Raw genomic sequence first — 14232 nt, forward strand, 5'->3', positions numbered from 1 at the left:
ACAGCGCCTGGGGTGTCCCAGTGCCTGAGCTCTAGGGGCTGCGTGTGTGTGTCCCAGATGCCCACATCCCTCCTGAACCTCAGAGGCGGCTCTGAAAGGCCCCTGCCAAGCTGGGCCAGTGTTTCCTGCTCCTCTGGAGTTGCAGAAAGCTCCAGCGTGGGAGAGGCACATCCTACTTTCAGCAGCTACCAGCAGCCTTCCTCTTCATCCTCCTCCTCCTCCTTGCTGCCTGAGCCAGGCGTGCCAACACTGAGGTGAGCACGCACCAAGCTGGCACAAAATCCAGGTTAATAAGCAAATGCAGCGGTGAGGCTGCAGGCGGCATCACACTGGCTTAAACATAAATCAGTATAATTGGCAAGTCTGGCTCAGCCAGGGTGCACCCGCTGTTCTGTAACGTGTCGTGCCCCACAGGCTGCTCCCACGCACAGCCCTGTGTGCTGGGAGATGCTGCTTGGGTTTCATTCTGGCAGGAGGAGCCTGGGTGTCCACACCGAGGGACAAACCCAGGAGGAGGAGGTGCAGGTGCTGCAGCGTGGCCTGGCCTGGCGGGTTGGGGCAGCCTGGGGCTGCAGCCAGGGCAGTGACAGCAATGCCCGGCCAGTTCTGCTGCCATCCCACAGCACGCCCAGACAGGTTGTTCACAGCATTCTTGGGATCACAGAATCACAGACTGGTGGGGGTTGGAAAGAACCCCCAAGAACACCCCTTTCCACCCCCTGCTATGGGCAGGGACACCTTGCACTGTCCCAGGGTGCTCCAACCTGGCCTGGGACACTTGCAGGGATCCAGGGGCAGCCACAGCTTCTCTGAGCACCCTGTGCCCACCCTCCCAGGGAACAATTCCTTCCCAATATCCCACCTAACTCTGCCCTCTATCAGTATGAAGCCATTCCCCATTGTGCTGTCCCTTGTCCCAAGTCCCTCTCCATCTCTCCTGGAGCACTTTAGGCCCTGGCAGGGGCTCTGAGGTGTCCCTGGATCCTTGTCCACGTGAGCACCTCCAGCTCTCCCAGCCTTTCCCCTGCCTCTCTCCAGTGCTCATGCTCGGCACAGTCCTTGCTGCTGCTGCTCCTCTGACACCCCGACCCTGCTAAAACCAGCCCTGCTAAAACCACAATGGTCACAGTGACAACAGCTGTGACAAGTGACACACCACCACCGGAGGCTGCGAGGGTGGCAAGAGAGCAGCACCGGACACCCGGCTGTCCGTCCGGTGTCCATCGCTGTCCATCCGCTTCCCGGCAGCCGCCGTGGGTGCTGCGGGAGCTGGGATGGCTTCAGACACGCCCTGGAGCTCCGGGTGGAAGGAGGGCCAGGGATGGTAACTCCACCACTGCCCTGGGCAGTCTGTGCCAGTGCCTGACCACCCTTTCCGTGAAGAAAGGGACTGGGGGGTTTGAAATCCCACATAGACGCGCTTTCTTGCACGAGGCAGCACACCAGTGAGCACAGCCCACGGCAGGGCCCCTGCAGTCCCTGCGGGCACAAATGCCACCTGCAAGCCCAGCCGAGCTCAGCAGTGAAGGGTTAAGTGCCAGCCCAGTTCTGCGGGAAGCTTTCCTCTCCTTGCCAAGGTTTAAATTTAGGCCCTGCATGAACCCAGAGGACTTGGGCATCGGGTTGCTCCAGGACTGGCAGTGCTGCGGAGCACCTGCTGCTGCTGTTTCATGGCAAAAATTCCCCCAAAAGCTGGGACTGGGCTGCACCAGCAATGCTTGGGGTGGGCAAGCTGCAGAGACCTTCATGTCACCCCAGACACCCCAGCACTGCCTTGGGGTCTCCCCAAAAAAGACAGATGGTTGCAGTCCTTTGGTTTCAGTCCTGTGAATCCCAGGGGTGCTCCATGCCCGGGTGGATCCCAAGCCTTGAGTTTGCTCCTGGCTGTTTGGATTAGATATGGGGGAGCTCCTGCTTGGGATAGGGTGGGTTTTGGGGAAGGCCCAGTATGGACACACCATTGCTGTGGCAAGGTGGGCGGTGGCACCGGGAAAAGGAGCCGTGGTGGGAGCTGCAGCTCGGGATCCTGCCGTGCCCTCAGCACCGGGGACGGGACATCCCCAGAGGGATCAGCAGGTCCCGCTGCAGGGCAGCCCAGGCCGTTCCATGGGATCACACACCCGGGAGCTCTGTGGGGGGCGGGGATGCCCCGGGACCTGTCCTGAGGTTTGTGGGGAGCGGGGCGGGATGAGAGGCAGGGATGAGCCGGCGGCCCCCCGGCAGGTCCCCGAGGCTGGGGGCGGCGGTGGCATCCCTGCAATGCGCTTGGCATCGGCTGCCCCGGCTGGCGCTCGCTGCGTCCATGTGATCCGGGCTTGCTCTGTGCCGCCGCCGGGTCCAGCCGCCGGGACGGCGACGGAGCCAGAAGGTCGAGCCAGCGGCTCGGGCAGAGCGGCCCCAGCCCCGAGCAGGGCTCCCCGGCTCCGGCTGAAGCCCCCGGCCTCCTCCCTGCCACCATGCCCCGCGGGAAGAGGGAGCCGCTCCTGCTGTCCCCCGCCGAGCTGCCCGGCCCCGAGGGCGAGTGTCCCCGCGCGGGAGGGGACGGCCGGCGGTCCGCGGAGGAGGAGGAGGAGGAGGAGGACGGACACCTCCCGGGGCTGCCCCGCGACGACCTCACCAAGAGCATGTCGAGCTCCTCCGTGTCCTCCTACCACTCCGCCCTGTGCTCGGACGGCACGGAGACCTTCAAGGACTGCCTGGAGTTCCTGGACGAGGAGGGATCGCCCGGCCGGGCTGCCCCGGGGCGCTGGGCTCCGGCGGGGGCCTCCGGTGTGCCCCCGCCGCCCGGCCCCCTCGCCCGCCCGCAGCGGGCTCAGCTGTCCAGCGCGGCTAAGAATAGCCCAGCGCCGGGCCAGGGGGGCAGGATGGGTCCCCTCGGTGGGGACCGGCAGCCTGTGCCGGCCGCGGCCGCTGGCGGGGAGCCGGCCGTGCCCCGGCAGCCCGGGGCGATGCTCGCCGGGGCTCCCAGCGACTCGGACGAGGTGGACGGCGAGGTGCAGGCGCTGACGGCCAGGGCTTTCCGCAGCCTCTCGGGGCTCCCCGGAGCTCGCCTCGACATGTGCAGCTCCCACACCTCCTCCAGCCTCTCCAACTCGCTGTCGGAGGACGGCGGGCGGTCGCGGCGGTGGCCGGCGGGCGCCGGGGAGCCCCGGGGCGCGGCCGCGGCTCTGCATGGCAGGGCGGGCTGGCCTTTCCCCGCCGGCGTGGACGGGGAGCTGCTGGGCAAGGAGCAGTTCGAGTGCGTGGACGTGGAGCTGGAGAGCGGCGAGGCCAGGAAGGGCCACGGCAAGAAGAGGACGGTGCCCAAGCGCCAGATCTTGCTGAAGAGAAAGGAGAGGAAGGAGACGGGCTTTGGTCCCCGGGGGAATGGCTCAGCGCCCCAGCCCCCTGCCAGGAAGGAGCCCCCCAGCAAGGGCAGAGCCGTCGGCGAGGACTTCAGGCTCAACTACCAGCAGTTCATGAAGGCGGCGTCCCTGGACGGCACCGACAGGACCAGGGCGGCCTCGTGCCTGGTGAAAAACGTCCTGGCCAAGAAGATGCAGTACGAGCAGCGGATCAAGATGGAGCAGAAGGGGCTGCGAGGCAGTTCGACCTCCTCGGGGCCGTCCTCCGCCGGCACCGACCTGCTGGGGGATGGTCTGGAGGGCAAGTCCAGCTCTCTGTCCCGCTCGGACTGCAGCTTCTCGGCCGAGGACCTGCGGGGCGGAGGGATGCCGGTGGCCACGGCGGCCGTGGGGAACACCACCACCATCACCCATCCCACCAAGGGCGTGGTGCTCAGCGAGGCGACGAGGGAGACTGTCTGCAACCTGAGGAAGACGTTCAACGAGCTCAACCAGAGGATGAAGTACCAGGAGGTGCTGGAGGGCCGCTGGCTGCCCGCGGCCGCAGAGGAGCACACGTCGGAGAGGATCTGCTATCAGCGAGCCCGCGCCTTGTTCGAAGCCCAGCCTGGGGTGGGGAAGGTGCTGGATGTCGCCCCGCGGTTTGCGAGGGCGCCGAGGCCGTGGCCCAGCTTGAAGGAGCGAGCCATCGGCCCCATCCACTCCCAAACCCTCTCCTTCAAGGCCGAGAGCCGGGCGCTCCCCGCCACCCCGCCGCGCCGCCCCTTCGCCTCCTCCCGGGCTCAGGAGGCGAGGGCGCTGCCGCAGAGCCAGCCGGAGAAGCCACCAGCAGTGCCCCGCCGGCCGCCCAGCCCCGGCATCCCGGCACCCCGGGGGTCCCCGCCAGCCGCGCCCCCCAAGCCAGAAGAGAAGGGGAAGGGGCGCGTCCCGCAGCCCCGGGACGTGCGCAAGCTGGTGAAGAGCAGCTACAGCCTCAAGTTCGGGACTGCCGGCGCCTCCCGCGGCACCGTGGCCCCGGCGAGCAGCGGGGAGCCGCCCCCGGCCGCCCCTCTGGTCATCCACTGCACCTCGGTCCGCCGGGAGCCGGCGCCGGAGCCGGCGGGTGAGGAGGTGCTGGCAGCCCCGGCGAAGCCCCCCGGCAGCCGGCCCGCGCCCTCCCACAGCTCCCCCATCAACATCACCAGGGTCCAGGCCACGCGGAGGGGAGCGGCCCCCTCGGAGGAGCCGCCGGCATCGCCCCCGCGCCGGGAGCGGAGCGAGCTCCGGCTGCCACCACGGGCGCCGGTGGCCGAGCGGGTGCCGCACGTGGAGACCCATCTGCACGTCCTGGTGGGCCGGCCGGCCCCGGTGGCCAGGGAGAGCTCCCCGGCTCAGAGCAGCGCGGTGCTGCGGGCAGAGAAGACCGTTCTCCTGCCTCCGCCGCCGACGAGTCCCGCGGTGGGGAAGGAGGTGCGCGGCCGTGGCGGCACCAGAGCGCTCCGCGCTGCCGAGGGGCCGGAGTCGCTGGGGCAGCGGCGCAGCAGCGGTGACAGCCGCGACCCGGTGACAGCAGGAGCCCCGGGCGGCAGCGGCGGCTGCCCGCGGCCTGCGGAGCCGGCGGCGAGGAGCGCGGCAGAGCCCCGTGCCGGCGAGCGGAGGCAGGAGCAGCCCGGCGGCGGGCGGGTGTCGGTGGGCAGCGGGGGCTCTGCCGGCGGCACCGGCCCCGCCGCCCCGCTCCGAGCCGGGGACAGCAGCGAAGGTCCCCCCGGGCGGCTTCCGGAGCAGAGGGAGGCCTGGGAGCGCTCGCCGCAGTGGCCGGCGGCTACAGAGCCCTACCCGCCTGCTGCCCCGGCAGAGAACTCCAACTACTTGGCGATCCCCGAGAGAGCCCCCAAATCCACGCTGATGCCAAAGCTGTCCTCGGTCCCCAACGCAGGCAGTGCATCCTTCGGGACCCCCTTTGTCCCCAGCCCGGCCAGCACCTCTTTTGGGGCTCCCTCAGCCCCCACCCCAGCCAGTGCATCCTTTGGGACCTCCATGGTCACCAACGCGACGAGCTCATCCTTTGGCTTCCCATCAGCCTCCAGCCTGGCAAGCACATCATTTGGGATCCCCTTGGTTTCCAACTCCAACAAGTCTTTTGGGGCTCCTCTGGTCCCCAACGTGTGCAACACATCCTTTGGGTCCCCTTTGGTCCCCAATCCATCCAGCATGTCATTTGGGTCCCCTTTGGTCCCAAATGCATCCAGTGCATCCTTTGGGAACTCCTTGGTCCCAAATCCATCCAATGCATCATTTGGATCTCCCTTGGGCCCCAATCCATCCAATGTATCCTTTGGGTCCCCTTTGGTCCCCAATCCATCCAGCATGTCCTTTGGGTCCCCACTGGTGCCCAATCCATCCAGTGTGTCCTTTGGGTCCCCTTTGGTCCCCAATCCATCCAGTGCATCCTTTGGGAACCCCTTGGTCCCCAATCCATCCAGTGCATCCTTTGGGTCCCCTTTGGTCCCCAATCCATCCAGTGCATCCTTTGGGTCCCCTTTGGTCCCCAATCCATCCAGTGCATCCTTTGGGTCCCCTTTGGTCCCCAATCCATCCAGTGCATCCTTTGGGTCCCCCTTGGTCCCCAATCCATCCAGTGTGTCTTTTGGGAACCCTCTGATCCCCAACCCAGGCAGCTCATCCTTTGGGTCCCCCTTGGTCAACAACCCAGTCCCCACTTCCTTAGGGCATCCATCAGTCTCCAACACGGCCAGCTCTTTCCTGGGATCCCCTTTTGTCCCCAACCCAGCCAGCGCTCCGCTGGGAACCGGTGCCTATCCCCTTCCTGGTGGGGAAGTGCCCTGGAGCAAACCCAGCCCTGAGCCCCCCCTGCCCCGGCCCCCCGAGGGCCCGGCTGCTGCGGAGCCCCCAGCCCAGCCCCACCTGGAGGAAGCTCCTCATTTCCTCAGTAGGACCGACGGCCCCTCGCCGAGTGGGAGGAGCAGGCAAAGCCCCCCCAAGCCCTTCTCCGCCCCCCTGCCCGCCCAGCGGAGGATGCTCGTGGATCCCAGCAGCGGGAAGTGCTACTACATGGAGCCGCCGCGGCAGCCGCAGATGAAGACGCTCTACGACCCCGAGACCGGGCAGTACCTGGAGGTGCTGGTCCCACCGGTGGCATCACACACCGGGCTCTACCAGGCACCTTTCAACCCCCTGGTCATGCCCTCGGGGGTCTATGGCCCACCCTACGCACCCTACGGCGGCTTCCCAGGGCTCCCGGCACCGCCGCCCTCCGCCCCCTCGCCGCCGCACCCCTCGCTGCCGGCTGCCGACAACCCCGGGACCCCCGGCTCTGCTCCCAAAGGCGAGGGGCCGTCCCCTGCCGGGGGTCCCGACTGCGGCTACCTGGAGAGCCTGTACTACATCCCCACGGGGATGCGGGCCAGCCCCGGCCCCGAGCAGCCCCCGGCCCGCGCCAGCCCTGCCGCGCCCGAGGGGTCTCTGCTCCGGATGTGACGGGACGGACCCGCGGGGATGTCCCTTCCCACGGCCGGGCTTAGGCCAAAGCCAGCATCACCCCGGGCACGGCTGAGCTGGCAAAGCGCCGAGGGGTAGCGGGACTTCACTGGCTCCTCATGGAAATGGCGACAAAAGGGGATTTTCCGGTGTGAGCACCTGACAGCCCTAGGGGGACATGAAGGTGTGGGCCAGCAAAGGGACCACGCAGGTCCTGCTTCCCCCGTCCTGCCGGTCCCATCCCAAGGATCACCCGGGCTGGTTGGCACGGGGGGGTGATGGCCTGGCCACCCCCAGCCACGGCTGCAGCACAGACACCCCAAAATAGTAATAAAAATGCTGAAACAGCTTTAAATCCGCTTATTCATCCTGTGCTTGTGTGGTCGGTAAAGGCAGGTGAGGGGTTGAGGCACTTGGAACCTGCAGTCCTGTCTGTCTGTCTTGGAGTGTCCATCAGATAAATCCCAGTCCCCGGCAGCAGCAAGGGATTCTGAAGTGAGCCCTAAACCCCAAACCCCAGCCCTGAGCACCAAACCACAACCATGAGCTCCAAACCCCAGTCCTTAACCCCAAATCCTAGCTCTGAACCCCAAATCCTAACCCTAGCCCCCAGTCCCGAGCCCCAAACCCCCACGCACCCCCAGCCCCTGTGGGCCCACACCATTCCAGGAAGGATTTAGGTTGAGAAGAAGGGACCAGGCATTACAGGACTGAGTTAGAGCAAAAACCTCCTGGAGAGGGGGCACTCGGTCAGGGGCACCCCATGCACATCCCCCCTTCCTGCCGCGACACTCGGGTCGGACGGGCCGCCCCAGCCGGATGCAGGTGTGTGCTGGCCGCGCCTCAGCGCCGCTCGCCAGCCCCGAGGGGTTTATAGCCCGCCCCGGGGGTTTATAGCCCGCCCCGGGGGTTTATAGCCCGCCCCGGGGGGTTATATCCCGCCCCGGGGGTTTATAGCCCGCCCCGGGGGTTTATAGCCCGCCCCGGGGGTTTATAGCCACCCCACGCCTCAGCCCCGCACTTTGGGAGCACTTCGGGGGCGCGGCAGGATGCGGGCGGCGCTGGCAGCGTGGCTGGTGCTGAGCCTGCTGGGGGGGACAGGGGCCGAGGGCATGTGCGGGGACCCCCCCGCCGCCCTGTCCCACTCTGTCCCCGCGCCCCAGCTGAGCCCCGAGGAGCGGCTCTCGCCCCACATGCCCGAATCCCTGCGCTGTGACGCCTGCCACGCCATCGCCTTCCAGGTGGGAACCGGCGACACGGCGCCCCAAAAGCGGCAGTGAGAACCTTTGTGGGGAGCCTTCAGCCTCGGGGGATGCTGCTGCCCCTCCGGGCCACGCCACTGGTGGGCCACTGGTGGATATTCCCCATCGGCACCTTAGAAAAGCCTTTTGGGACCCCTCATGGACCTGCTAATCCAGATGTGCTTCCGCTGCCGGGGCCGCACAGAAGGGAGGGCAGACCCCAGCCCCGCTCGGGAACAGGGTCACGGGCACGCTGCCACCCTCAGTGCCCAGACTGTGCTTTTTCACCCCAGATTGAGGAGCAGCTGAGCAAGGCAGAAGGGAAAGTGGGCAAGAAGGCTCTGAAGGAGTCGGACTACTTAGAGGTGCTGGAGAGGAGCTGCTCACAGGACTGGGAGAGGTGAGCGGGGTGTCCCCGGGATGGGGGTGTCCCCGGGATGGGGGTGTCTCCAGGGATCAGGGAGTCCTCAGGGTTCAGAATGTCCCCCAGGACGGCGGTGCCCCAGAGATCAGAGTGGCCGGGGGTGTCCCCAGGGATTGGGGTGTCCCCGGCGACCATTTTCCCTCCAACCCCGCTCTGCCCGCAGCTACGGGGTGCTGGAGCTGGACGGGGAGAAGCGGCTGTCGGGGCCGGGGCTGCCGAGGCAGCAGCCCCTGAGCGTGCTGGTGTCGGGGGGACCGTGGCCGGGCAGGTGAGTCGGGGTTTGGGGGTGCAGGGGGGCCGGGCACTGTCCCCTCGCCGCCAGGTGACCGCCGCGGCTCCTCGCAGGCTCTCCAAGCTGTGCCACGGCTACGTGGGCGAGCAGGGCGAGGCGCACATCTACAGCGCGCACCGGCGGGGCCCGGCCGCGCTGCGACAGCTGCTGTGCCACGGGGACAAGGGACCCTGTGCCGGCCGCAAGGACCGCCCGGACCCCGCCAAGGCGCCGCAGAACGAGCTGTAGCCCGGCGAGGTTAATGCTTAATGCCCCGGTGACCTTCGGAACCGACTTCGTCCCCAGCGGGAGCCGACACGTGCCGGGAGGTGGGCGCCTCCCTGGTGTCGCCTGTCACCGACGTCGCCGCTGTCGCTCGACCCCCGGCCCGGCCGTACCGGCAGGAGCGCCGACTCCGTCCGGGCGAGCTGGGAATTACTCTGTAACCCACGGGCTCTAATGTTTCACCACGGCGCGGCTCCGGGCGGGTGTAGCCCCAATTAAAGGAGTTAATGGCTGATCCGTGCCGGGGCTGCGCTCGCCGGTTTCACAACCCGCAGCCAATGACCGCCCTCCCGCCCGCCGCCCCTGCCACCGCCACCGCCCGGCCGGTGACTAAAGTCCTTCCCACGGCCATAAAACCCCCCGAGCGGGGACATCGCCGCCGGGGACACGTCGCCGGAGGATGGGGACCCGCTCAGGAGACCTGGCTCAGCCCCAGGTGAATGCAGGCGCCGTCCCTGTCCCCATCCCTTCCTCGGTGTCATCCCAGGGCCGTGGGGAGGGAGGTGGTGGCCAGGGACACTGACGCCAGCGATGGCCAGCTCGGGGTCAGGATGCCCTGCTGGTGCTGGCAAAGGCCAGGGTGAGCCTGGGGATTGCGGCGGATCCCGGAACCAAGGGAACGCGCTGGAATGCTGCGGCTGGGACTGGCTGTGCCATTTTTCCCATCACCTGCAGGGGGGATTCCCCTCCACACTTTCCAGGAACAAAATGCCTCGTAGGGACCAGCGGGTTTGGGAGCGCAGACCCCTCTTGGGGGTCAGAGCGGCCACGGGCTGCGACTGATGGGAAATATGCTGGGCCATGGCCCGGTGTCACCCGCGTCCCTCAGAGCAGAACCCAGCTCCTTTCCCATGGGACACCTGGGTCCACACTGACCCAGCTCCCCCCTCGTCCTCACTGCCAGAATGGGAACTTGGCTCGGGCCCCCACGGGCTCCCCGCAAACCCCCGGGAAGGAGCTGCCTGCGGCGTGCAGGGTGAGTACCGGGGCACCCCGCGGGCAGCACTCGCCCCAAATCCATCTGTGACACACCTGAGATGGAGACCAGCCAGCCGGGACCCCTCCCATCCCTGCGGGCACAGGGGCTCCCACGGGGCGGCGTGGGGTGCCCGTCCCTGCACGCAGCCCCAGGGTGAGCCAGGCTGAGCTGTGCCCCCACAGCAGGACCCCGGGGCGGGCACCAGGCCCCCGCGGCCGGAGGTGGACATGCTCTACAGGATCGAGGACGTGCCTCCCTGGTACCTCTGCATCCTGCTCGGCTTCCAGGTACAGCCTGGAAAGTGTCAGACCCCAAATCCCCGTTCCCCACGGTGTGGGGCACCCCCAGCCCCGCTGAGCGCCCCCCTCGCCCCCAGCACTACCTGACCTGCTTCAGTGGCACCATCGCCGTCCCCTTCCTGCTGGCCGAGAGCCTGTGCGTGGGCAAGGACCAGCTCACCGTCAGCTACCTCATCGGCACCATCTTCACCTGCGTGGGCGTCACCACCCTCATCCAGACCACCGTGGGCATCAGGTAGAGCCGCGGCCCCGGCGGGCCCCCCTGCCCAGCCCCGGGCCCGGGTGCAGGCATCCCTCTGTCCCCCCAGGCTGCCCCTCTTCCAGGCGAGCGCGCTGGCCTTCCTTGTCCCCGCCAAGTCCATCCTGGCCCTAGAGAAGTGGCGATGCCCACCTGAAGGTGAGGGCAGGGGGGTGCAGGGGGTGTCCGGCTGCTCCCCGCCCCCCGGGACCACCTCACAGCCCTTCGTCCCCAGAGCAGATCTACGGCAACTGGTCACTGCCACTCAACACGTCCCACATCTGGCAGCCCCGCATGCGAGAGGTACACGATGCCACCATCCTGCCACCACCACCCCCTCCTCCCCCGCGGCACCCAGACTCCCCGGCAGGCTGCTGACGCCCTCTCCTGCCCTTCTCCGTGCCCTGCAGATCCAGGGGGCTATCGTGGTGTCCAGCCTGGTGGAAGTGGTCATCGGGCTGCTGGGGCTCCCCGGGGCACTGCTCAGCTACATCGGGCCGCTGACCGTCACTCCCACCGTGTCCCTCATCGGACTCTCCGTCTTCCAGGCGGCCGGTGACCGGGCTGGCTCCCACTGGGGCATCTCTGTGCTGTATGGCATGGGGACACGGGGGACAGGAGGGCAGGGCTGTCCAACATGGAGCCAGGAGGATGTCAGAGGCACGAGGGATCCCGTCTCTCTTTCCCCCCAGCACCATCTTCCTGATAATCCTGTTTGCCCAGTACCTGCGGCAGGTCCCCGTCTACCTGCCCGGCTACCGGCGGGGCCACGGCTTTGTCCTGCTCCGCATCCAGATCTTCAAGATGTTCCCGGTAGGGACTGGCCGAGAGCATCCCGGGGCGGCCCCCAATTCCCCCCTTTACCAACACGTGGGCTCGGGAGCGATGCGGGATGGACCCGGTGTGTGTCCCGCAGATCATCCTGGCCATCATGCTGGTGTGGCTGATCTGCTACTTGCTGACCCGCACCGGGGTCTTCCCCAGCCGGCCCGAGGAGTACGGCTACAAGGCCAGGACAGACGCCCGCGGGGAGATCCTGTCCGTGGCACCCTGGTTCCGCGTCCCCTACCCCTGTGAGTGCCCGGCAGCCCCGCGGCGCCCCGGGACCCCCGGCAACCCTTTGCCCTGGGGGATGCGGGGACCTGGTGCAGCATCACCGGGGCTGGGGAGCACTCGGGGGAGGGGGCAAAGTGGCACCGGTGAGCACGGCCTGGGGTCCTGGTGTGTCCCCAACCCTGACCTGCTCTGCCCCCGGACAGGCCAGTGGGGGCTGCCCACGGTGACCTCCGCAGCCGTGCTGGGCATGTTCAGCGCCACGCTGGCGGGCATCATCGAGTCCATCGGGGACTACTACTCCTGTGCCCGGCTGGCAGGAGCGCCCCCGCCCCCCGTGCACGCCATTAACAGGTACAGCCGGCTGTTACCCCCTCCGCGGTACCTCATTCGCACCGTGGCATGCCTGGAGACCGATCAGGGATGCTGAGGGAGAGCGAGATGGGCACCAGTCCGGCCGTGTTGTTCCCCAGGGGCATTTTTACCGAGGGCATCTCCTGCATCATCGCGGGGCTCTTGGGAACCGGCAACGGCTCCACGTCCTCCAGCCCCAACATCGGCGTCCTGGGCATCACCAAGGTACCGGGGCCGGGGAGGGGTCCCGGCTCGGCCGGAGGGCACGGGCACCGTCACCTGCTCTCGGTGTCTCTGTGCAGGTGGGGAGCAGGAGGGTGATCCAGTACGGCGCCGGGATCATGCTCCTGCTGGGGACCATCGGGAAATTCACGGCGCTCTTCGCCTCCCTGCCCGACCCCGTGCTCGGCGGGATGTTCTGCACCTTATTCGGTAACTGTCTCCCCCAAACCCGGGGCGCTGCTCTCGGCTGCCCAGGGCCACGTCCCCACGGCTTCGGGGCCTGGTGAGCCCAAGGGTGCAGGCGGGTTTTGGGAGGAACGGGGGCTCCCCGCACCCTCACCGCGCCTGGGGCAGCCCCCGATGCCCGGCCCAGCGCGGGCATCTCCGCCTGCATCGCCGCGTCTCTGCCGGCAGGAATGATCACGGCCGTCGGCCTCTCCAACCTGCAGTTCGTCGACATGAACTCCTCCCGAAACCTCTTCGTGCTGGGCTTTGCCATGTTTTTCGGGCTGACGTTGCCAAACTACCTGGATTCCCACCCCGGGGCCATTAACACAGGTACCCCCCACCACGAAAAGCCGCAATTTTGGGCGTTTGGAGAGAGAGGAGGGCAGATCTCCCGGCGCTCGTCCACCCCGGAGGAGCAGCGGGGAAATCCGGCTCCTCACTTCACCCTCGGCTCCGTCCCACGCTCTCGCAGGTGTCCCCGAGCTGGACCAGATCCTGACGGTGCTGCTGACCACGGAGATGTTCGTCGGGGGCACCATTGCCTTCGTCCTGGACAACACCATTCCGGGTAACTGCAGCGGGGCTGGGGCAGATTCCTGTTGATTTAGAGATGCCAGAGAGGATGGCAGGGCCGGGGGATGACACTGGACATCCCGCAGGATCGCAGGAGGAGCGAGGGCTGGTGCAGTGGAAGGCAGGAGCGCACTCGGACAGCACGAGCAGCGCCAGCCTGAAGAGCTATGACTTCCCCTTCGGCATGGGCGCGGTGCGGAGGAGCCGCTGGCTGAGGAAGGTGCCCATCTGCCCGGTGTTCACCGGCTTCAGGGCCCGGGCGAAGGGCAGGGGCGCGGCGGCCGCAGAGGGCCCGGACGGCCCGGACGGGGGCTCGGTGTGCACCAAGGTCTGAGCGATGGCAAGGTCCCGGGAGGTCCCGCCCCAGCGCCGGGGGAGCCGGGGGGCTGTCGGGGTTCGGTAGCGCCCACCAAGGCCAAAGCCAAGGCTGCTGGTGCTCGGCTCGAACGCGGGGCTAGGGAAACACAACGCTGCTCTTGGGGGACACCCCAAGCTCCGGGGGACCGCCACCCCGTGCCATGCTCCACCTGAAGCTTTATCTGGCTGAGGCTCGTCCAGCGCTTGCTGAGGTCCGTCAGCCACGTCGGAGCCGGCCAGAGCCCCGGGGCCACCAACTCCCACCCGGGGCCACGGATTCTCACGCTGTGCCCTCGGCTCCGGCACGGTGACCCAGCAGCTGCCACGGGCTCTGCGTGGGGCAGTGTCCAGACCAGCGTTAGGATGCCTAATTTAAGACGACACATTAAAAATGATAAAATATTCAAGTGCACGTGCTCTGCCAGTGTCTCTGCTGCCTCTTGCACCGTGCCCTCGTCCTTTGGGCAGTGCAAAAGCGTCAGCACTTTTAACCGTACTCCTCCCGGGCTGCCAGATATGGAGACACGCTGGAGTTCCTCCAGATGGGCTCTGCCCGAACCTGGCGCCGTGGGAGCGGCAGCTCAGCACAAGCCCTTGGCAAACCCTTCCCACCCCGGGTGCTCTGGAGCGCTGGCTCTGTCCCGGCCGTGCTGCTGACACTGCCCCGTGCCACCAGGTGCTCTCAGCTGCATGCACAGAGGTGGCTGACCCCCAATGCAGCGGGGTCAGGCCAGTCCTGGGCCTGGAATTCGCCCAGGTTGGAATTCGCACCAAAGTTGAGCTGAGGCAACATTGCACAACCCTGTCACAGCCCGGGGTGGCACCTTCACACACTCGCTCCCCAGCATGAGCAGGGAAAGAAGTGAGAAAATCTGTTAAAAGTGAAG

At 67.4% G+C, this 14232-nt stretch overlaps 3 protein-coding genes across 3 annotated transcripts; all 3 read left to right on the forward strand.

Annotated features, from left to right (window-relative positions):
- Positions 1 to 2456: 2456 nt before the first annotated feature.
- Positions 2457 to 7136, forward strand: PROB1 (proline rich basic protein 1). The gene is made up of 2 exons (XM_066197472.1): positions 2457 to 3161; positions 3216 to 7136. Exons 1-2 carry the CDS (start codon positions 2457 to 2459, stop codon positions 6819 to 6821), a joined length of 4311 nt encoding a protein of 1436 aa, XP_066053569.1. The 3' UTR covers positions 6822 to 7136.
- Positions 7137 to 7847: 711 nt separating this feature from the next.
- MZB1 (marginal zone B and B1 cell specific protein) lies at positions 7848 to 9277 on the forward strand. Its single transcript, XM_066197032.1, has 4 exons — positions 7848 to 8062; positions 8356 to 8462; positions 8650 to 8754; positions 8832 to 9277. Exons 1-4 carry the CDS (start codon positions 7871 to 7873, stop codon positions 9004 to 9006), a joined length of 579 nt encoding a protein of 192 aa, XP_066053129.1. The 5' UTR covers positions 7848 to 7870; the 3' UTR covers positions 9007 to 9277.
- Positions 9278 to 9353: 76 nt separating this feature from the next.
- Positions 9354 to 13747, forward strand: SLC23A1 (solute carrier family 23 member 1). Its single transcript, XM_066197014.1, has 15 exons — positions 9354 to 9478; positions 9947 to 10018; positions 10207 to 10308; positions 10398 to 10555; positions 10629 to 10717; positions 10794 to 10861; positions 10969 to 11150; positions 11251 to 11371; positions 11475 to 11631; positions 11818 to 11965; positions 12085 to 12190; positions 12268 to 12397; positions 12602 to 12745; positions 12888 to 12983; positions 13075 to 13747. The coding sequence occupies exons 1-15, from the start codon at positions 9443 to 9445 to the stop codon at positions 13320 to 13322; spliced, it is 1857 nt and encodes a 618-aa protein (XP_066053111.1). The 5' UTR covers positions 9354 to 9442; the 3' UTR covers positions 13323 to 13747.
- The last annotated feature ends 485 nt before the right edge of the window (positions 13748 to 14232 follow it).

This window comes from Chamaea fasciata, unplaced genomic scaffold, assembly GCF_029207755.1.
Source record: "Chamaea fasciata isolate MVZ Bird 193981 ecotype frontalis unplaced genomic scaffold, bChaFas1.0.hap1 SCAF_15, whole genome shotgun sequence".
Lineage (NCBI taxonomy): Eukaryota > Metazoa > Chordata > Aves > Passeriformes > Sylviidae > Chamaea > Chamaea fasciata.

Coding starts and splice junctions, on each gene's coding strand:
- PROB1 (XM_066197472.1), top strand. CDS start 2,457: ATGCCCCGCGGGAAGAGGGAGCCGCTCCTGCTGTCCCCCGCCGAGCTG. Junction 3,162..3,215: donor GGGAGCCCCGGGGCGCGGCC/GCGGCTCTGCAT, acceptor GTGGACGGGGAG/CTGCTGGGCAAGGAGCAGTT.
- MZB1 (XM_066197032.1), top strand. CDS start 7,871: ATGCGGGCGGCGCTGGCAGCGTGGCTGGTGCTGAGCCTGCTGGGGGGG. Junction 8,063..8,355: donor GCCACGCCATCGCCTTCCAG/GTGGGAACCGGC, acceptor TTTTCACCCCAG/ATTGAGGAGCAGCTGAGCAA. Junction 8,755..8,831: donor GGGGGACCGTGGCCGGGCAG/GTGAGTCGGGGT, acceptor GGCTCCTCGCAG/GCTCTCCAAGCTGTGCCACG.
- SLC23A1 (XM_066197014.1), top strand. CDS start 9,443: ATGGGGACCCGCTCAGGAGACCTGGCTCAGCCCCAG. Junction 9,479..9,946: donor GAGACCTGGCTCAGCCCCAG/GTGAATGCAGGC, acceptor CCTCACTGCCAG/AATGGGAACTTGGCTCGGGC. Junction 11,966..12,084: donor CCCGTGCACGCCATTAACAG/GTACAGCCGGCT, acceptor GTTGTTCCCCAG/GGGCATTTTTACCGAGGGCA.